We start from the raw sequence: 21,911 nt of genomic DNA, 5'->3' as shown, positions 1-21,911 counted from the left end.
TTCTTTTTCGTCTATTGAAAAGTACTTCTGTTCCTAATAGCAGCAGTGTTGCCAATACAGTATGAGAATACCAGTCCTTGCTCTCCTTCATTGAGGAAATCGTTAAGGAAGTCTTTTCAGAACCTTTGGGATCCTCACCCAGAGAGGTTAGAGTTAGGAGGAGCCTTCTTTGTGGATGGAGCTTAAATGGAATTTACTCTGATAAAATTCCAGGATTCCAGAAATGTGGGACTGATTCCATGTTGTAAATAACACGGGGAGGGAAATAGGAGTATTCCTCGTATAGGAGGATTAATCTCTGCAGACCACTGGCAGCAAGGGTGTGGAAGAAGTGATTTGTGGATTTTGTTTGGTTTGGGTTTTTTTCTTCTTCATCTTTTCTCATAAAATAGGCATTTGTTTTTCAATTAAAAAGTCAAACCCTCCTCAAAGGGTATCCTAGCTTTTTCCACTGAGACATATTAGAGCACTGAAGTGGTGCAAAAAAGGCAATGGGCTATTTCCAGCAACTGAACTAAATCCTTAAAATAGGATTAACGAGTTTTGTAATTTGCCTGTGATAGCGTCAGCACCGAAGGAGGAGGGCAATACGCATTTTTTAGTAGCTGTTTTTAGGGTACCTGCATTAAGGCTGTCAGTGCTGTGGTGTCACTACTCTCAGTGGTTAGTAAAGAGGACCTTGATATCATTCTATCATTGTCTCTAGTGTTGCCAATATATGGTGGTTTCAATATCATGCATGTTTACGAATCACAACATTGGCAATGCCTTTTATTAATCTGATGGTTCTACCAGCCAGCTGTGCCTAGGGTATTGTGGCAGTGCCATAAGCACGTGTGGGCAGGTGACTGTTAGGGACACTTAATCTAAATACATTTTCTGCCAAAAGCGGAAGGGAGGACAAGTTTAGTGATCCAACCATGTGTTGAGCTATGGCTGCATGACATGAGTTCTGTCATTCCTGCAGTAAGTAGGCAAGTGTGGGCATATCTTCCTTCCTTAGCAGACAAGGGTTCTGAGAATTGGGATAAAATATCATCGAAAATTTAGCTTTTCCAGCTGGATAAGAACAGCTGCAGAGCCTGGGGACATCATCAGCCACTGGGTCCTCCCTCACCCCCTAACTAGGCATTTTTGCAGGTTTTTTGGGGGACAAGAATTTCCAGTCTCAGCATTTCTCTGCAGCAAGAGGGCTAGGGGACAGATCTGTTTTTAAGATTTTGTCTACTTTACTGCAGTGCACAGGAGGAAGGTTTTCTTTCCTGAGCTCAGAATGGCTGAGAGAAGGTAGATGGCGTGTGTCTTCCAAACCAGCAATTAAAATGATTACATGTACCCTTCCACTAACAAAACAAAACTTAATTGTTGAGCAAATGAAAAACATAATTATCGCATTGAACAAATGATAAAGTTGGTGTTTTCACAAGGAAGAACGCAGTCTTAACTGGTGAAGGTTGATCATAGAGTCATAGAATAATTTGGGTTGGAAGGGACCTCCAAAGGTTTTGCTTCTTCCATTCCAGCCCAAGGAAGATGACAAGCCACTTCCCTAGTGACTAAATCATGCTCTTTATCCATAACACTGAATCTACAATCACTCTCAAGGACCCCTTCTGCAACTTGGCCAGTTCTAACCGCAGCTGTTGCTCCCTCATGAAAGGGCTGCTCACCTGGCTCTGTAGACATCTGCAAGCATCTCAACTCACAGGTGCTTTACCCACTCAGTTTCAAGCAGTGCCTGCAAGTCCTCAATCAATTCCTGTAATGCCCTCTTCTTTTCTCTCTCTGTTTGATTTACAACACATCTATTTTTATGTGCTGCCATCAGCACTATCCCTAAAACAGCAAAAGTCACTGCTGTCAACATTTCTAACAGGAGGGAGCAGTTAAAATCACGCTGGACATGGGCAATCCTGATCAATTGCCAGGGAACTCACACTCAGCTGATTAAACTCCCTCTTTTTCTTGAGGCCCCCACAGTGGAGCTGAAAATAAAACTGGTGAACCCCTTTCATTGGGGACACAAGCCAAAGCTGCCAAACCCCATCTATGGGGATCGCAAGCCAAACATTGCTGAACCTTGGTCTGTGGTGCCACAAATAAGAGTTAAAGGTGCAGGCAGCTCTTTTCTCTCTCCTTCAGTAACACTTTCCCCTGAGAAAAGCCTCTAACGCCTAGTCTCAACAGCACTTACACAGCAAGGGGTTCCTGCTGACTATGCCAATTAAAACATCATGAGCCAGCATCCTGAGCCAGCCCTGGGCAATGGGAGAGGTCGCGCTAAGATTCAAAAATTCCCTTGGAGTAAATTAAAGCGAAAAGACACCAAATGGCTGATGAGTTAGGTTTATTAGATTGGACCAGAGCAGGGGAGAATGGAGAGAAAGAAAAAAACAAAACAAAAAAGCAAGAGTGACTTAATAAGTATAAGAAAAAAAAGAAGATACCACCACTCCTTGGATCCAGTGATGTTTTCACAGGCATAGCCAAGCCTTTCCCACCAGGGTCTTCTATGGGATGCAACATGTGGATCCCAGAAGTCGTGGTCCTTTTATACTCTTTTGTCAGGGGTGGGTCATGATCTGTCCAAATCACAAAGGGAGATGTGCACCAGGCCCCTGCAGTGCAGTGTCTGTCACATGGTGCTGTTAAGCATGGTTTTAAAGAAGGAGTTCCCGCCTTTGCAGGAATTATGTTTTCCCATTGTTAAGTCAGCTCCTACAGAGCTATTAAGACCATCACCCTGTCTGTTCAAGACTGGGTATATCACACCTTGCTTGAGACTATAGAGTCCTTAAGGGATATCAGCCCTCCCCTGCCACACACATTGTTTTGAGATGAGAGTCATTATGGGCTAACAGCCCGGTCTTGCCACATGCATTATTTGAAAGAATCACAGAATACATCTGGTTGGAAGAGACGTTAGAGATCATCCTGTACCACCCTCTTGAGACAATAGAGGACAGTCACATCCTGGCTGTTGGGCTTGTAGCTGGAGCCCTAGGCAAGTGGCACAAGGCTGATCCTACTGGTCCCTTGAATGGTGCTAGGATGCTGCACTGGGATGGTTCAGGTGTTTCTTTCCAATTAGACTAAGTAGAATTTCCAGGCAAAACACGAGTAAATGGAAAATTTCAAACTTGATATATTCTGATCTTAAAATATTTTTTTCTGGAAGTTTCCAAAGTGGATCATTGTAAATAACTTACCTGCAAATTTTATGTTTCTGTGTGAAATTCTTCATATGCTGATAAATTGGTCTGATGTTTCTGCAGGGTGCTTTTGTTTCAAAAATAGATACTCATCTTTAAAAGCAGTCTGCTTGAAAAGCTGTCTTTGTTTTTTAAATTACAGTGGATTGCTTGAGTCTCACTTGTCCTGTAGAGCAAATTCCTCTATTCCCATATTCCTTCTGCAGTGGTCGATTCCTGCAGCACCTTCCACTGTCTTGGTTTTGTGGTTCACATACTTTGTACCTAACTGTGTGTTGCCAGTCCATACATTCTGAAAATCTCTTTACTTTTCCACTCTACTTTAATTCCTTTTGTAACGTTTTTCAGGTGAAAGTGTGTTGTGATCAACAGATCCTTAGCTAAGCAAATTGTTAACTTGAGTCAAGCCAAACATTTGTGTAAGGATATTATATGAAAAAAGGCTAATTAAGAAAAATGATAATTCAGGACCTGAAAAATGGAACACAGTATGTCTAGGAATAGAACAAATTTTTTTAGTTTCATTTTAATGCATACATTTATTGATGATCTGACAGCCTTCCAGCTTGTGTTAATGTGGTGTGGAATAAAGCTGATGTGCAAGGCTGTAGGAAAATAAATAACACAGTCTGATTTGCATGGTCTGTTTCCATATTGCCGGCGTTATGAGCTACTTTGTAGTTTGAATGGAGCAAATGATTTTAAGATTCAGATGATTTATTAACAGTTCTGTCAGACTACCACAAAATGAAACAGTAATGGAGCCACTAAGTATTGCAGAGGAACGTGGGGAGGAGAGCAGGGTCTGTCAGGAGGGTTACCCGAGTGATGTGCAGGAATGCCACCCCGATGGGGAAACAGTGAAAAATGAACTGCTATTCACACCCTTTTCTTTCCATAGGGAGAAGCTTTCTGTGGCTCGGCTGCAGCGAGAAGTTGCACAAAGTAAGAGTGAAGGAGCAATGGTAAGCTGTGGCAACTTTCTGCTTTGCAATTTTTGTCTTACTACTTCAGGTCATAGGTACATTTTGTCTTGCTGAAGGTGGTCTCTGGAGCATTAAGACTGCCTCAGACATAACGATGGATTGCCAACGACATATTCATAAATCGGAGGAAACTCAAGGCTCTATCTTGGCTGCCTTGGGAAAGCTGTGGTAGAGAAAAGCTGTTTCCTTTTTCCTGCTGATGATGCTTACTGGAATTGGAAGCAGGGCAAGCACAGAAAGGCAATTTCAGATCAAAATGTGGTAGACTTACTTGCCTGTTAATCTTAGCCAACTGCAGAAAAATGGAAGAACAGAAGCATGGAAGCTTGAAAAGCCCTCAGTCTGATAGTTTTGTAAATTATGTAATGCTCCTTCTATCTTTATTTTCCATATAGCAATTTATGAGATTAGACTTGTGAGCAAAAGTTGAAAGGGCAGATTTTTGGTTAACCATAAATCTCAATTTATGTAGTGCCTTATCTCTTCAAAACAGTTTTCTTTAGGAGCCAACATGTGCTGGGTGTGCTTAATTACTTAATATCTAAGGAACTCTTCCCATCTGTTAAGGAGTTTGTTCTTCCTGGTCTCCAGATAAAATGTCTTAGACTTCATGGGATAAAGCAGACCCATTCAAAAACTTTAAATCCCAAACCATTCTCAAACATACTTGTGAAATTCCTTGTGATTTGAGTGAATTGCGTAGTTGACTGTGAAAGGATTTGGTCCAAAGTTTGTTTACCTTAGTTTGGATAAGTTGTAGAAGGTCTCTGGGGAGTGGAACAGTCTTTAAAATCCCAAGTGCCTCCAGTGAGTGCGTTTTGTAAATCACTGTTAGCGACTAATACAATGAAATGAGACTTGTCGGGACCTAAGTGACAATAGGAGAAACCTGCTACACTGTGGCTACACGTGGCTCTAGCAGAACTGGGGGGTACCTTTTGGGGGCCTCTGCTAGGACAGGAGCTTTTGGGCTCAGGATGCCTTGTAGAGAAGGGAAGGAGATGGGATCAGGCAGACACTGCTCATTTGCCTCAAGCCCCCACTCCTTGCCCAGTAAGCCATGAGAGTTACTGCCTTCTATCGCAATACTGTCCTCTGTGTGTCTGCTCTTGGGTCTGCAGAATAGCTAGGTTGACCACCAGAAGTCTTTAAAATGGAGTTTAAGCAGTTGGAAAGACTGGCCACTAGGTAATCTTTTGTGTGTTTTGGGGCGGAAGTCCTGGAGGAACAGACTTTTCTCAAGTTAAGCTGCATTCCAAGAGTCACAGTATCACAGAGGTTGGAAGGGACCTCAAGAGATCATCAAGTCCAACCCCCCTGCTAGAGCAGGATCACTTAGGGTAGTCCATACAGGAATGCATCCAGGTGGGTTTTGAAAGTCTCCAGAGAAGGAGCCTGTGATAGACATAAAATTCCCAGTGCCTCCTGGAGGAATTTTGCCTGTGGAAGAATGCTAGAGATGAGGCACTGGATTTGCAATTGCATTTTAGTTTTCAATGTAAACAAATGTCAAAATTTGAGAAGAGCTGTTACTCTGTTTTAAATGTTTCCTTTAATTTTTTTAAACCAGCTTTCCCTTGGAGGCATAGAAATAATTTATCGAGTGTAAAACATACTTAGTGAGATAACCCAAGACATTATGAAGTGAGCAATATTGATTACTCTTCTAGAACTGGTAAGGGTTTTTGTATGTGCACCCACCTTGTGGTCTGATCTCATGAGGCTTGGATACTTCTTGCAACATTTAATATCAGCTTGTGGGATTAATCACATCATCCTGTTAACTGAAGTGTAATTTTGTATAATTTGTTGAGAGGCTGAGTGTTGTAACACACTAGGAGCTGGCAGGTAGCTCTCTAGGGGTGCAGTCTTCCCCCAAGGTAAATACTAGGTGGCTTTTCCCCTCTTTCCCAAGGGATAATTTCTAGAATTATCCTGCAACTACAGCCAAGGACAATTGCTTTGAAGCTGTTGATGTATGAAAACTTCTTCCTGTCTCAGGGCTCAGAAACAGTGATTTTAATATGAAACACAGCAGTCAGTAATTAACATTAATGAACTTGCTTGTCTGTGAGCAGTACGAGAGCAGTAAGGGTCCAGGAGATAGAGTATTTGAACACAGGGGAGGCCAGGGATGAAGTAACTTGTGTAGGCTGCGGTGTTCAGCAAGGGGCCTACAGTACATACCACTTTTGAAGCAAATACTTCAGAAAAATTCACAGTGAAATTTTGGTGGATTCTGAGCCAGCAAGCCTCTGGCAAATGGTGAAGCTTCCTCCAGAGAAGTGCTGGCAGGCAGCAGTGTGCCCGCAGGGTACTGAATCCCATGTGCTGCTCTTTTTGGTGTGATGGATATCCCCCCGGAGGCAGCATGGAGTCCTCTGGGGCTGGCAGCCAGGATGCCAGGCAGTGGTACCAGCTGGCTGCAGGATGCCTGAGGGGTTTTGCTCTGCTGTCACCGGCTGCAACTCTGGATAGAAGGGATGGCACCCCCTGCAGCCCCCCAGCAGTGACAGGCCTCGGCTTTACTTAATCACTAATTAGCTAATCGCCTTTACTTACTCCCATTTTCTGTTTTGTTTGCTGTGCTCATCGATTGGCATGAAGGTTCTTAGTGAACTGCCTCCTTCATTTGGGAAGAGCACAGATGACAACACATGCCATCTTTAATGCCACCATCAATGGTTCAGTCTTGTGGAAAGCAGTGTTTGTGGCAGGCATGATGCTGGACAGAGAGCATGAGGAGCTGTGTGAACACACCACAACCTGGTGTCCTGGGAACTGCATGAAATGTTGCACAAGCCTTTTGCAGAGTGGCACCTCATGTAATACCTGAGAGCATTTCTTGCTTCTTTTAGATAAATACGTTTTATTTGGGTTTTGAAGTCACAGATAGGTCACAAGGGTAGAAGGTGGCGGTGTTATGTCAACCCACACCAGTTTTTTAGGTGAGCAGAGTCAGCAGGGAGTGTGTACTCTGTCCCTGTTTGTGCTGCCTTGCTGCTGGCGTGCTGGAGGGACATATGATGCTGTGGGTTTGGCTTGTCCTTCCTGCTTCCCATTTGGCACTTTTTTGATCACAGTGTGAGAAAGCTGTGGATACTCTTCCCTGTTGCCTTCCCAGCATAAATCAAGAGGAGAATATGCTCTTTAGGCTTTGCTTCTCTGCATGGGGGGGGTGTCAGTTAGCCTTTGCCATAACCTTCAACCAGCTGTTGCCCTTTTGCATTTGTGCCTTGGAAGCGATGGGTGAGAAAAGCTCGTGGTGCTCAGGTTCACAGTGTCACAGGGACCGCTGGAGTGAGGTGGACATGTACATAAAATTAATAATGACAAATAAATACAAAGCATGTGCTGTAGAAACTACTTACTCTGTGGTGTCTTTGCTCAAAAAATGTCTTTGTACATCTGTACAAATAACATAGGGTGAGTGATGAAATTCGTGTTTATGAGGAGGTATTTTTCTGAGGGGACTTCAGTTGCGTCACAGTGCTCCCCATAAGAAATGTGTTTTTACATATGTCCCAGAGTGACATTTTTCATGATTGAGTTATTATTGGGAGTAGATAATTATTGAAAAGTACTACAGAAGATAATGCCTTTCAAGATAAATATTTATTACAAAAAAATAAAAATAGCCTCTGTTTATTCCATATGATTATATAGAAAATCTGATACCTCATAGGCAGGGTGGAGTGAGTATGTATTTATAAATTACTTGAATTAGGAGGACTGAATAGATTCAGATTGTGACTATCTGACAGTTGGTCAGGTGTCATTATTTCAGGAACTACCGTCAGTAAATATTGATTGTTCATTACCAGAATGCACAATTACTTACTGCCAATTCATCTACTGAAAGTTTCAGCAGCACTGAGCCTGGATTGCCAGGTGGCTCTTCCTATCACTTATGGCCTATAATTTCATGATGTATGTGTTTGCAGTTTTCTCAGTCATGTTGAGTCTGACTCATCAAAGATATTTTACCTTTTTGTAAAGAAAATTATGATAGCTTCATATGTGTACAGTTCTTGCAGCATTTGATGGAGACTCTGCAGGTGTCTGTGGTGACAGAGATTCCATTCTTTAAATGAGCAGCTTTCAAAACAGATGACGTTTGTTTCAAAACATAGTAAAGACTGAAAACTGCTTTAGTCATCAAAGTGTTTTTTATTTTTTCAACTGTGAGTCTATGACTTTGTACCTTTAGGACATAGAACAAGATAAGGTAAAGTGTTTATTTTCGCAAAATTTTCTTACCAGTGAACAGTGCCAGGTTAGGAAAAATAGGTGGAAAAAGCTGCCACAGTGACAGAGCAGAGTTCTCTTGACAGTTTACTTGCTGTTTTAGCAGAAACAAGATAAAATACCTAAAAGGAATCAAATGTGTACACAATTATGTCATATTTTCATGACTGGGATTAATTGAATAATTACCCAGGAAAATGTTGCATATTTTATTTATTTGACACCTCTATTTACATAGGTTAGACCTTAGTTTGTACTTCTGCATCCAAGTCCTTTAATTCTGCTCTATTTTCCATTAGTTCAGTGGCCTGTAACCTACACAAAAGCAATTACAGCACTCTGACAATTTAGCTGTGAAGGTTAAAGTGGGATGATACTGCCTTTTATATCTGCATGGGTTTCACTTAGGGTGGGCCCTAGGCTCTGATTTACCATGTGTCCTGCTGCGTCTTTAAGTGATGCAAAGTGATTATCATGGGCTCTTCCTGGTACCCGTCTATTCCACACCTGCACCCTTTTGTTAAAAACCCACCATGTTAAGTGAATGTGAGGTCCCCACTGAATAGGTTTCCACCCTCTGGTAATCCTTCTGCATCAGATTGATTTATGAATGTATCAGATTCTTTGTTAGCATGTAAACCACTAATTAATTTAAAGCTCTCTGTGGAAAAATTAAAGCCCTGGTTAAGGCTTTCAACAGGCTCAGATGGTGCTAATAATGGAAAAACAAGTTATATTAATGAGTTTTGATGCAATCAGCACAATTCTTGCTTTACAAACAGTTTTTCCTGTAAAAGACTAGAGACTGCAAGTTTTAAAATAAAGAGTGGAAGAGGTAAAAAGCAAAGGCGGAAAAAAAAGTCGCAGATTCAGTAAGACATCCCATTGCTACTAGGAACTGAGTCACTTCTGCTTGCTACAACTTTCTTGTGTCATGTGTTTAGATGTCTGTAACAGCCTCTCACAAAACCACAGGAAGTGCAAACCAGTCTTTTTTTCCCAGATTGAAACTGAACTTCTAAAGTAATCAGCTGTGAAAAGATCTCTGCCTCTTCTCATCATCTGTGACCAAATTTGAGTGTTCACATGGAGGTGGACACTCTGAAGTGCAGAAAAGGTCTTGATTGAAATTGTATTAAAATCAGTAGAAAAAATCTGACCTGCTTTTACAAACTCCAGGTGCTTTGTATGTAATTTTAGATGCTTAGTCTTCCATTTAAACTTAGACTTTTAATGCGGGTGCTAGTTTTTGGTTGGGAAGAAGGAGAAGATCAGACCTTGGCTTGATGATGCTTTGTTGAGCTGAGTGAAATGAAGTTGAAAATAGAAATCCAAATCTCCATCTCTGTTTGTAAGAAACTGAAAATGCAGTTATGGCAGCAGACCATGATTGTAGGGAAATGTGCTTTTCCTGCACCTCTCCCAGGAGCTGCATTTACCTCTCCTGGCCCTCAGCATTGCCAGGGTACTCAGTCTCAGACCACTATCCTGTCTTTGTCGTCATCACCACAGCTGATACTAATGCTGGCCCGTTAATCAGCTAGCAGGGAGCCCTCTGAGAAGGAGCAAGGTCAGCATGTTCAGAGGCCCAGCTCCTAACACCTGCATACCTTGTTTTTATGAGAGAGGAGGGGGAATCCTGTGGTTGCTCTTGAGCTGGGGTCTTACAGATGGCAGCACAATGTACTGCCACTAGCGCAGAAGCGCTTTCTGTCACCAACGTGATGAATCTCTGCAATTGCCTCCAGCAGCTGGGACGGCTGCTGTTGCAGAAGTGATATTTAGTAATAAATGAAGTGTTAAAGATGAGATACAAAAGGCTAAACTGTCTTTCCTAACTTCTGGGTCCTTACATCTATGAAAACGTCTATCTGTGCTTCAATTAGAAGGCAGAGAGAGAAAGAGAGAACTTCACTATTTAAAAATGGCTCTTTCAATATTAAATGTCCTAAACCAGAAGTAAGCAATCTGACCCCTGTGCTGCCTTCTCTATGAAGCTGTCTATTTATACATAGCTAGCCATGCTGTCTGGCTTGTTTTTCTTAGAAGCTTCATCATACAGCCCTCACAGAAACTCAGTGGCATTAGTGGTAGTTAGCATCAATAATGATTATTGAAATTCTTTACAAGCCTAGCTGAATGCTCTTGGACCTCATTAGTAGTTCATACTTCATTAGGCCAACTGTCCTTATTCACAACTTTGCAGTTTTATCTTCTGTGGTTTAAAAAAAAAATATATTTAAAATTTCTTCTTGTTTCCCAACTATTATTTTGTTGTTGTTTGCTTCAAGCTGTGAATATGTAGATGTTTTCAGGTTTTGTATTTTAAGACTTTTATGAATATAATTCATATTATAAATTCATTTTATGAATTAAAATTGCTGAGACCTTCCAAAACTCTTTTTCCAATGAAAAAAAAATCAACCTGCTTGCTCCCTCTTCCTGAACCAGAAATAACAAGAGCCCGATTGCCTCCGGTCAGAGTCGTCTGCCTTTCAAAGCCTGTGTTACTCTTTCCTAGTTAATTAATTTCACAGACCTGTTTATTCACCATGTTCCACATTATATTATTAAAATCAATCTCCTTTCGTTCCATTGTTGTTTCAAGTGAAACACAAACGGTGTGAATGCCTCTGGGAAGATGCTGGGCGCTGTGTGGCTGGTGGCCTCCCTGGCTCTGGCTTTCGACCAGGAGAGGGAGCTGCAGCCATTGCAAACAGCGCCGACCTCCACAGCCCGGGTGAAGAGCTGATAGACGGCTTGCCGGAGCGCAGTCCGTTCTGGCTTCACTGAGATTTAAGTAAGGTGTCAGCCGCAGTATTTTAAAATACACAGGACTTTGAAGGGGCTCTTGGTACATTCCCTTGCAAAGGCAGCAGTTACTCCATCCTTGGTTTTGATGTTTTCTTGCTCTGCTTGCCAGGGATGGTTGTGTAGGCAGCAGCAACATAAAGACCAAAGGAGCAGAATTAAGTTTTGCCCCTCAGCTGGAACTCACTGAAGTGATCTGTCTCTTCAAAAAGTTTCTGCAGGTATTCAGCTGACATGAAAAGGAGTCAAATAGATTCATGTAAGAATCACTGAACACACACACACACACACACACACACACACACACATGCACACACAACCTACAAAATGTAAAAATGCATTTATGTAAGGTCTGTAAATAAAACAGAGGCAATCTGTAGAAAGTATGTCATATCAGTTAAATTGCCCTCAAGTAGAAATTGCCATTTATGCATTAGATAACAAAGGCAGGGGATGCTGAAGCACAGAAAGGGCGCGTGCAGCCTCTCAGCATCTCTGGGTGTATTCAATATCGCAGTGGCAGTTGGCTTCAGCATGGAGCAAATCCTGCTTTCTGACTAGAAACAGATGTAGCCTGCTCTAGGCAATACCTCGCTGCCTAATAGGAGTGATGTGCCCATGCACTAATAACAGTGAATTGCAGCTATTTTCATATTAAAGGTTAAGCTCTGCAATCCTGAGCTCCTCCAGGCAATGGCAGGAGTAGACTAGAGGAAGCCACATGCTCACTGGATTAATATTTGTGCAAGAATGACCTGAATAGAGACACCAATCTGCAGGCTGAAGAGATAGAACGTTTATGGTCAGGTTTTATCTAAAACAAGAAAGGGATCTCAGCTAGGACAGAATTAGTCACAGCATCTGAGGCTCTGAAGAGGAAAGGTGAATGTGTATGCTGGGCCAGTAATTTGAATTATATGCAAACCAAGAAAGTAGTTTTATACAGATCAATAGTAGTGACACTGCTGTGATATATTTGGCTTTGCAACTTGGGAAATAGCTTATTACAAGTAAAAGAAATCACTGAGGTTTTGGTTAGTTGGTTCATTTTGGGTGGTTTTTTTGTGTTGGTGTTTTGTTGTTTGGTTTTTTTTTGAACAGTAATTAAACTTAGTGTAAAATTTATAATACTTCTGAGCAACTCTAAGTTACATCTAAAAGGTCTGTTTACAGTGTTAGTTGTGGGAACAGAAAAAAATGCATTAATTTATCTTACAAGACTGTTCATACTTATTTCTTAAAAATGTTTTCTAATGTTTTAAGGTTTTCTTCTTAAACCTTGTGGACCTACTTGTAAAACCAAATCAAAACTCATGTCTTACTGATTCAAATCTGGTTGCAATATCCATTTCAACAATTCCAGCTTTTTCCTCTTGTTTCCATACTTGCTTTCCCAGCAGCCTGATCTAGTTGGAGGTGTCCCTGCTCACTGCAGGGGGTTGGACAAGATGACCTTTGAGGATCCTTTCCAACCCAATATAATCTGTGAATTTGTAAATCTGTAATTTGGACTTGTTACTGATTTCTCTTTAAAGTGTAGCTAAAGCAAGGCAGAGAGGTTGAAGTGGTTCAAAAATACTGACTTCCCAAATTTGCCTTAATCTAACCAAACCTACCAGGGTAGGTGAGCACTTTCACTTCGGGACAGGGAGTATGGTCTTTAATTTCTTCATTGTTGTCATCTAAAGCTAAACTTAAAAATTACTCTTATTTATTTATTTATTTATTTATTTATTTTTGATGTGTGTCTGTATATGAAATACGTGTTACTAATCCCTGAACAAACCAAAGGGTCCAGAAGAATAACCTTTTTCCCCCAAATGGGACAGAAGAGGCTATTGGGAAGGAGAAAAAATTTCTGTATAAGGAAGGACATAATTTGTGTACCAAGAGTGTTGTTCAGTTGTGCTGTTCCCATTAAAAGCCCATTTATTGAAATGAATGCAGAGCTCTTGGAACATGTAGTATGAAATCAGTGCTGACCCTTGGAACGAGTCAGCTTAAGCAGTGCTTTAAATTGCCTCATGTTAGAGTAAAAACTCTTTAGTGCAGTAAGTTCTTGTGCAGCATCTAGTACAGTGGAACTCTGATCTGTAATTGATCCATGCCATCAAGATAGCATGGTAAAGTACTGTTGTCTTGTCCAGTTGCCTCTGGGTAAAACAAAAACAAAATGGCGGGAGGGTGAGGGAAGAGGGAAGAAAGGGAAACAGGGAGAAGGGGAGCGAAAAGAAAAAAACGGAGAAAGTAGTCTGTTGAAGATTTCATCTTCATCTTTCAGAAAGAGAGAGAGCAGAAGCTGGGAAAAACTGCTGGGCCATTTCCAACCACTGAATGCTTTGCATGTAGATACAAGAACTAGTTGCAGCTCATCTGAGCAAGATTTGAACTTGCCAGTATTTTTTGTGCCATTAAGCTGCATTAGCTTTGGTGATTTTTTTTCTCTTCACAGAGTATAATCACCCCTTTCCACAACTTCTGTTCAGGATTTAAAGGATATATTAAAACATAGTAAGGAAATAATGGCTTCCTGTACTAAACTTCTGTAGCTTTGCATAGATTCATATAGCTTGAGCTAGCAATTTTGATTCTTCCTTTCTTTCTCTTCCTACTCCAGTCTCATAAACTTTAATTCAGTTTTTGCTTTGTTAGGAATTTGCTTGTACATACTCTGTTTGTTTTGGCTCTGTGTCTGTTGCATTGTGATAAGGCATCTTTTGATATTCTATGGGATTTTTCATAATGAAGATCTCATGACATCGTTTTCCAAGTCTGGAACTGCATGTCCTGCGAGAGGAGACTGTCTAGACTGTGGGAATGACTGTGATGTTTGGATTGTGTTATTTCCATGCCGCTTGGCATGATGCACTCTGTAGCTATTCTGGAAACTAGTAAGAGTGCCAGGCCTGATACAGGACCATACCTGGCTGTGAAGTGGCTTCACTTGTCTCCAAACTGTACTGATAAGTTGTGCTTTCTGTGCAGTCCCTATTATGTGTCTTCAAATAACAAGCTGCTTAAAATCTCTCTTCAGTGGTCTCATAAAGCCTTTAGATTTCATGTTCAGCAAGGCCTGTTCACTACTTCTGCCATCTTATCTCTTTATAATTTTGAAAAATATTTAATTTCTGATCTAAATTGCTCATTTGTAAACCAGGCTTTATTCTCTTCTGCTGTTTGTCTAATTTCTTGTGTAGGTAGTGAACTCTTTGGGGAAGAGACAGGGTCTTACTGAGCATCTAAATAATGTCAAGAGCTGATTGGAGCCTGGGGTGCTGATGTGCCATGAATAATCACAGCCTGGATACTTGGGATGAATACCAAGAGAGGTTTTGGCTCACTATGCACAGTCCAGACGACTCATTACAGCTTTGTGCTGCACGTTTGTGATTGGCATCCACGGTGACTTTGCTTATTTAGAAATCTCTTCTGAGTGTTGGAGAAAAATTATTATCTCTTGGGAACACCCTGTTCCTGGTAGTGTCTATTAACAAATGCTCTGTGGCAGAGACTGGCTGAGTTTTCCACGGCCATTGCTAGAGGAACAGGTCGGAATTCCTAGGTTGATATTGGAAGTCTTGCATTCTGCACCGTTTCCCTATGTCACTGGCCACCTCAGAAGGGAAAACTTGTTGTATAGGAGGTACGGTAGGAAAATACATGCCTTAAATGAGAAGCTGAAAGGTAATTTGTTACTAAGATAGACTTTGAGAGTTGTCAGCTGTGATAGTCTAAAGGCAGGTTTCTGGTGGTTATATCTTCCATCAGTTAAGGGAAACCTGTTCACAAACTGAAAAATGTAGGAGGGGGCAAGAGGAATTCAAGATGTGAAGAACATATAAAATCTAACGTATTTTAAAAGTCAGAGCTTTGGAAAGAACGGGTTACAGAAAAACTCTTGTGAACCTCCAGGAAACAAGAATACCAGCTCCTGGAAATGTATTTAATCTGACAGAGCAGGCAAAGAGTAACTTTTCTTAGCTTTTTTTTTTTTTAATGTAGCTAGTGACTTACATGTAAATGCAAAGGCAGGAGCAGGACCAGTGGTACTCGATGGGGTGTGTCCCCCTAATCCCACAACAGCTGCAGTGTTGAACGCTTGCACACCCTGGTTTCCATGAACCCAGCTCTGCTTGGCTCTGTTTGCATGGTCAGTGCAGGTAGGGTGTTTCTTTTCAGCCACATTTAGACAAAGATTGCTCGTATTTCTTTTCTACTGAATTTGTTATTAAACTTGATGTCTTGAATGAGTGGCAGGAAGTTGTTTGCTGTAGTAATACATTACAATAGTCCCCAGGAGCAATGGTGAAGAGCAGATTTCCTGTTCTGCAGATACACAGCAAAATTTCTTTCTTGTCAAAGCTTCAAAGACTAATTACAAAGAGTTTGCTAATCCACTCTTCATACTCCGTGTAGCCAGTGGACAGACAATCTGATATGGTGGTGATTCAGGAAGTCTGTAAAGCATTGCTGAGCTGCCCTGGTCTGAACCAGGGAGGGAGGGTCACTCTATTGCTTTTACAGAGCATCTGCCACTGTGAAGGAAGCGTGTGCATAAGGGATGTGGAACCTTGGTGTGCTGGCCAAAACACACCACAAATTTAGAATCACTCTCCTGATTCCTGTTCTAGTGCTCTACGTGGTAGCGAATGCACATAGGAAGTCCTGAGTGTTAATTATGTGATTATGTGGTTTATTGTCCAGGAACAGAACTTCTGCTCAGCCTATTAGCTGTAATTACTTCTGTTGGATTGTTTTCAACTAGTGCTGAAGATGGAAGAAGCAGAAGAGAGGAGAGGTGCACTATTTAGTTTTATTAGTTGGTATTTCTTGTAGAAAAACATATTTTCTTTTTTCTCCTCAAAAAAGTCAAACTAGCACTTGTAATTGTCAACACTCACTCTTAAGGTAAAAATAAACAAACCAGCAGTTTTTTTTAGTTATGTCTTAAATGAGAAATGCATATGTAACTGTGTGTAGTTGAAAGATTAGAAAAAACCATGGTTAGATACAGTAAAACAGTTACATTCTATGGACAAGGGTAAACATGGAAATGAAGACCAGAGACCTGTGTCAGATATTTTTATATCTGGTTTTGATCTTCTGCTCTAGAAGTGTCTAGCCTACCTGTTCTGTAAGGCATTAGAGCCTGGCTGGCACATAGAGTTGCGCTGAATTTGGTCTTTAGAAACATGAACAGACATTTTAGTGAACCTGTTACTGGGAAGTAATATTGCAGAATGGCCCTGGCTTTTAATTAATCCAGTTTGACCAGTGAACAGGTTAAAAACAGCACACAAACTTGTGACTTTATTTTTTCAACTTCTCCCATGTACCAGGCTTGCAAACTGAGTCTGGCCCCTGAAAGTCGAGTCAGTTCTTCTGCATGTGTGCGTCGTCAGCACTAATAAAGGTTTTGCGGTGACAGCTCTGTTAAAAATACCATTGAAGATGCACCAGCCAAGAAAAAACCACCACATTTCCCTATTGCCTGTAGCAGTGCCTGCAGTGCTGAAGGAGTGAATATGATGAAGAGGTCCATTTGTCAGAGAACTAAAGCGATAGAACTCTGGAATACATGCAAGGAACAGCTGAGTAAATAAGGTATCTTTTTTTGCAATCACTTACAGACCATAAATGGACTCTACAAGCCAATACAGAAAAAATGTAATAAGATCTGACATGTTCATGAGCATTCATGAGTCTGGGAAAAAGAAATGTTGTATGGAAAGGTAGCTAGCAGCAAAGTAGTGATGCCGGAGGTGTTTAGTGTGTCAGCTGAGAAAGGCCAATAGAAGTGTGTTTGTGAAAACTAAGTATTGGCATATCTTAGACCTGTGAGAGTCTGATGGTACTGCAGATTGTTCTGAGCCCCTTCTCATGACTGGCATGCTAAATTCTGCTTCTCTCATCTTCCCAGTTTTTCTTTTCTATTTCAGTTAACTTCATGGTATCCTGTTTATTAGCAGGAGATACAAACAGATTCATGAGAATTCCAGAAAGTGAAGAAGCCCTAACCGCCTCCAGCATCAGGACAAAAAACACATGCTAGATTATGAGTAAATCCTAGAGCTTCCTCAAGCAGCAAAGTGGAGTTCCCCTGGCCATTCTATTAAAGTCAAATAAAACTCTCAGAAGTGTGTTTTTTCCCAGTGGTTATCCAATGTGTATCCTGCTGCCTGACTCCTATCTCACTAATACAGATCCAAGTAGGAAACGCTTGAATCAGCCACATGCTTACTTGTTCTGTGAGCATTCAGTCCTTTAGAAAATAAACCATTTATATAATCTAAAGAACATGTTGGTCAGTTACAGAGAAGAAAACCCGTTTGCTTTGAGTACAGGGACACAGTCATTGAAGATAAGGAAGAGTCATTTAGGATGTCACAGTCTCCCTGCCAAGGGGTTACCGTCACCACAACAGAGTGGGTGGGGATTATGCTGGTGCTCCATCTTCTGTTTCATTGCACACCCACCAGGTTAGTTGAAAACACGTCTGGTGGTGGGTTCGGTTAAACCGTCTGCTCTGTACCCCATCCTGAGCCTCAGGCAATTTTCTTATTTGGAAGGCTGGTGGCCTCCAGCTAGTAATCAGGAGTGATAAGAGTAGGACAGTGACCTCTTCTACCATTACAGCTGGATCTAGAAGAAACCTGGTGGCTGCTCCCTCCTTTTTACTTCTGCTCTGTGGCTGTGTGCTAATTGCACACTTTAGAAAGCATAGAAATGAATACTGTGGATACTGTATTGCTTCATATGAATTTCATAGGTTAAAATCAATAACCAGGCATCGATGGTATGGTTTGAGTGACATCTCACCTTTCATTGCCTTTTTACCTGTTCCTTGTCTTTTACCCTTTCTACAGACTATGCTTTATTTCTGGAAGGGCACTATTCCACTGTACCAAGTCCTCTTAAATGGTCAGGCATCAATGTTTCAGAAATTGAACTCCAGCATGACTACAAATTCATGGCTTCTTTATCCTGACTCTGTCTAGACTTTCTAGCCACTTGCATGTGTGCCAAAAATGCTGGTTTGTGGTAATGTCAAATAGTGGCATATCAAAGTATTGTTATGTAGTTAAAAGGAACTTGAATAAATCTTCTGAGTCTGAATTGACCACTGGCTGCCGTAATTCATGGGATTATCATTTATAGACACTCCAGACAATGCCAACAAGGTCTACAAACTGCTTGCCTTGTAAAACGTCCTTTGAAAATATTTCTTCAATTTTGAAAGAATATCAGCTGTGGGACTACACTGGTTTATAGAGCTCAAGGAATCTCTTCCCTCTTTCTTCTTCAAGTCTATGTCTAGACTGGAATTTCATCCAAACAGATAGCAAATATCTATTACCAAACCATGAAACAAAACCATTTCATATCAAAAATTAAACGTGATCTCGGCAAGTTCAAATGTAGTAACCACCCTAAACTGTATTTCTGAGAGCACATCTCATGCACCTGTACATGATACAGTTGTTTTGAAGGTGTTGCTGTTGGTAACAAAAAGTCGAAAGACCATGCAATGCACTTGAGAGAACTTAAGGGAAATCTTCTGGCCCTCACTGCAAGGCTTCTGATCCAAGGTGGAGTTTCTGATTACTAAGTATAGGCAATATCCCAAGGGGTGAGTCCCTCTCTTGAATCTAGATCCTTTTCTAAATCACCTGGGTTCGTTTATTCCTATTTCTTATTCTGTGAAGAGGGAGTTGAAGTTCAGCCCCCTGGCCTCTTTATTTAAATAAATCTACTGGAGAGGACTGAGAGACTTGCAGCCTGTCATCTCTAGAGCATTCAGCTCTTCAGGTGTAGCTCTTGAAGTTGGCGAAGTCTTTAGATATATAAATATAAGCTATAACTCTGTTACTACTTAATGTTTTGGTGTCAGTTTTACTTATTCAAATACATTGTTTTGTTCTGATGAAAAACTCAAATCGCAAAACCACAGTTGAGTTTCTGTGCCCGGAGCTTTTGTTTCACCAGACAACTTAGCTTCTGTGCTTCATCCATTGCCACATCAATATTCCTTTAGGAGGTGTTCAAGAATTGCAGATCTAGTAGAAAATTGTAGGTGAGTCAAACAGTTGACACTTTGCTGGCCTGAGTGGTTTGATTTTTGCAGATTGTTTTCTACACATGTTCTTTTGTGCTGCTTTGTTATTCAATTATTATCATATTTTTTTCCTGAATCAAACAAGTGGGAAATGACTGGGCACAAGACAGTTGCTTGTTTACAACTGGCTATAAAATTTTGTCTCTAATAAGAAAAGATCGTACATATCTACTGCAAAAAACAAACAAAGACCTTTTATGCTTGGTTAGACGTCTTAATATAATGCAAGTCACCTTATTAAAAAAAACCTGTGTTTCAAAGGGCTTGGAATGATAATTAGCTATTAGAAGCTCTCTAAAGGAATTTTTTTTTTGCATTCTATTACTTATTAATTCTGCTCTTTCTTGTTTTAGTATTGGCAGAGGTTTTTTCGTCACACTTCTGAATTCTTTGTATTCATACAAATTATGTCTGTTCATACTGTTTACAAATTTTTATTTGATCTTGAAAAACATTTCATTGTGTTTAATTTAGAGAAATGAGATTTCTTTAATTACTTTCTGTAGAAACTATTAGAAGCTCAATCACCTTTGCAAATTCATTTTTTTAAAAGCATTATCATTTTAAGATTAATAATTCTAAAAAAAAATCCATGATCTGACTATGTGGGACTATAAAGTTCACTGAGACTATTTTCTCTACACCCCTCCCCATATAAGGAAATAACGTCTAAAACGGAAACATTAATTTTGCTAACAACTGAAGATCAATACAAGTCTTCGAAACTAGGCTAGCTGCTGTGAATTTGAATGAATAACATTTGTTTTATTGGGGAGACATGATTATCAAAAATATGTATTGCTTGCCTTCATTCAGCATTGAAAATATGATACAGAGATGACCTTTAAGAAGTTGAGGAAATGACAGCTACTGGGGATGCAAATGTTTCACCTGCATGAAGCATGCCTGTGCATATATTGCCATCATGGAATGTGCATAACCACTGTGTCTACAGGTGTGTCTACAGGTGTGTCTACAGGTGTGTCTCCAGGCAAGGTGCTAAAAGAGGTTCACATAGATGACTTCAATTTATTAGTTCCAGGAAGATTATGAGTGGGGGTTTTGGTATTTAATTTCTTTTAAAGGTGATTCTGTTTCACAGAATTAAAGAGCTGTAAGAGCTGCCTTGCAGAGTACTAGTCACACACCATAACTGTTGAAAGAAAGGGGCAGGACAGTGCTGCTGGCCATATAGCTCTGTACTGAAAGGGCTTCTGGACGATTTAATTAATTTTTTTCTGTAAAATAAATGTTGTCGCAACTCCAAATATATACACAGTACTGCTTGTGTAATAGCCTGCCTAATTCAGATTAATTTTAGGCTTGCAATGATAAAGGAGCTTCAGTACAGCAGTTATTCTGTTGTACAGATGCAATTAAAACCATATCAATGCGGTATAAATAACGCTAAATTAAGTTGCTGTCCTGCCACATGGTGGCAATTTTGAGCTAGTGCACAATGAAAGCTAGCATCTTTTATTCAGGAGGAGTAACTACACCAAAAGAGTTTCTAATTTACTTGAATTGCTCTTGGAGCAGTGTTATCACCCAAGAATATAAAGTGTGTAAAGTACTGTCACTAAAATATCACTAATAATAATAAGCCTTTCCTATCTTGCTATTCATCTTAGAGCCAAGCAGAGCCTGATGTTTAGATCTGGTAGTCAAGGGATACATGTGCTAGTGTGATATGCAGCCAAAAAGAGATATCTATTAGCATATTGAAATTTCATAGTAGAAAATAAATTATTTTCTTCAAATTATTGACTTTAACTGTTTTCAAGGCAGTTTTAGAAAATACTAGTACAAATTACTTAATGCCAATTAGATTTCCCTGGTTTATTCAGGCAGCCCGCCCTTTTAGGAGCAGAATCCTGTTCTAAAGAACCATAATTTTTTCTTACTGGAATGAAAAGCTAGAAGATATCAGCCTAAAATTAGGATACTGCTTTTTACGTTATTTATATCTTGTGGTTGCAGAGCTTTAGTGGGAATACATTTAGGAAAAATGATTACATCATAAAATAATAAGGAAAAAAGTAGAAGCCTACTATAAATCAAGGAAATTTCTTCAGCCTCTGTGGTACGAATCTTTATCAAGTGAAAGGATAATTAATTTTGATTACAAAGCAGCCACAAACTTCACCCTTAACTTTCTTATTTTGAAGAGATGTGGAAATACAGCTACTTCTCCCTCCATGGACCTTCCAAGTGCTTATGTTATTACTGCTTATACCTTAATGCTTCACTGTGCTTTAAAAACACCTGTAACTTCATCCCTCGGAAGGCTTCGAGTGTTTAAGGGTTTTTGTCAGTATTCCCAGTATTGCTGGAAACAGGAGACAAAGGCATATTAACTGCCACTGTCAGAAAGCTCTGGTTTCAATAGCTAGCTAATTTAATAAAGTCTTGTTACAGTAAAATGATTAAGCTGTAAGCAGCCTGTAGAAATTGTAATAAACACAATAAGCAATGCACTTCTTTTTTCCAGTCTTTGGGGTAGTGTTTTTTCATGCTGTCAAAGTCCACTGCAAGGAA

General features: G+C 40.3%; 1 protein-coding gene across 1 annotated transcript in view; it reads left to right on the top strand.

Moving 5' to 3' along the window:
* Positions 1-21,911, top strand: part of NCKAP5 (NCK associated protein 5) — a 362,638-nt gene that overhangs the window by 143,428 nt on the left and 197,299 nt on the right. The window contains exon 3 of the mRNA XM_054381294.1: positions 4,118-4,177. Within this exon, the coding sequence (XP_054237269.1) occupies positions 4,118-4,177 (60 nt within the window). The remainder of the gene's footprint in view (positions 1-4,117; positions 4,178-21,911) is intronic.

Source organism: Indicator indicator, chromosome 5 (assembly GCF_027791375.1).
Source record: "Indicator indicator isolate 239-I01 chromosome 5, UM_Iind_1.1, whole genome shotgun sequence".
Lineage (NCBI taxonomy): Eukaryota > Metazoa > Chordata > Aves > Piciformes > Indicatoridae > Indicator > Indicator indicator.
The sequence above is the reverse complement of the archived record's forward strand: the minus strand, read 5'-3'. Positions and strand labels throughout refer to the sequence as shown.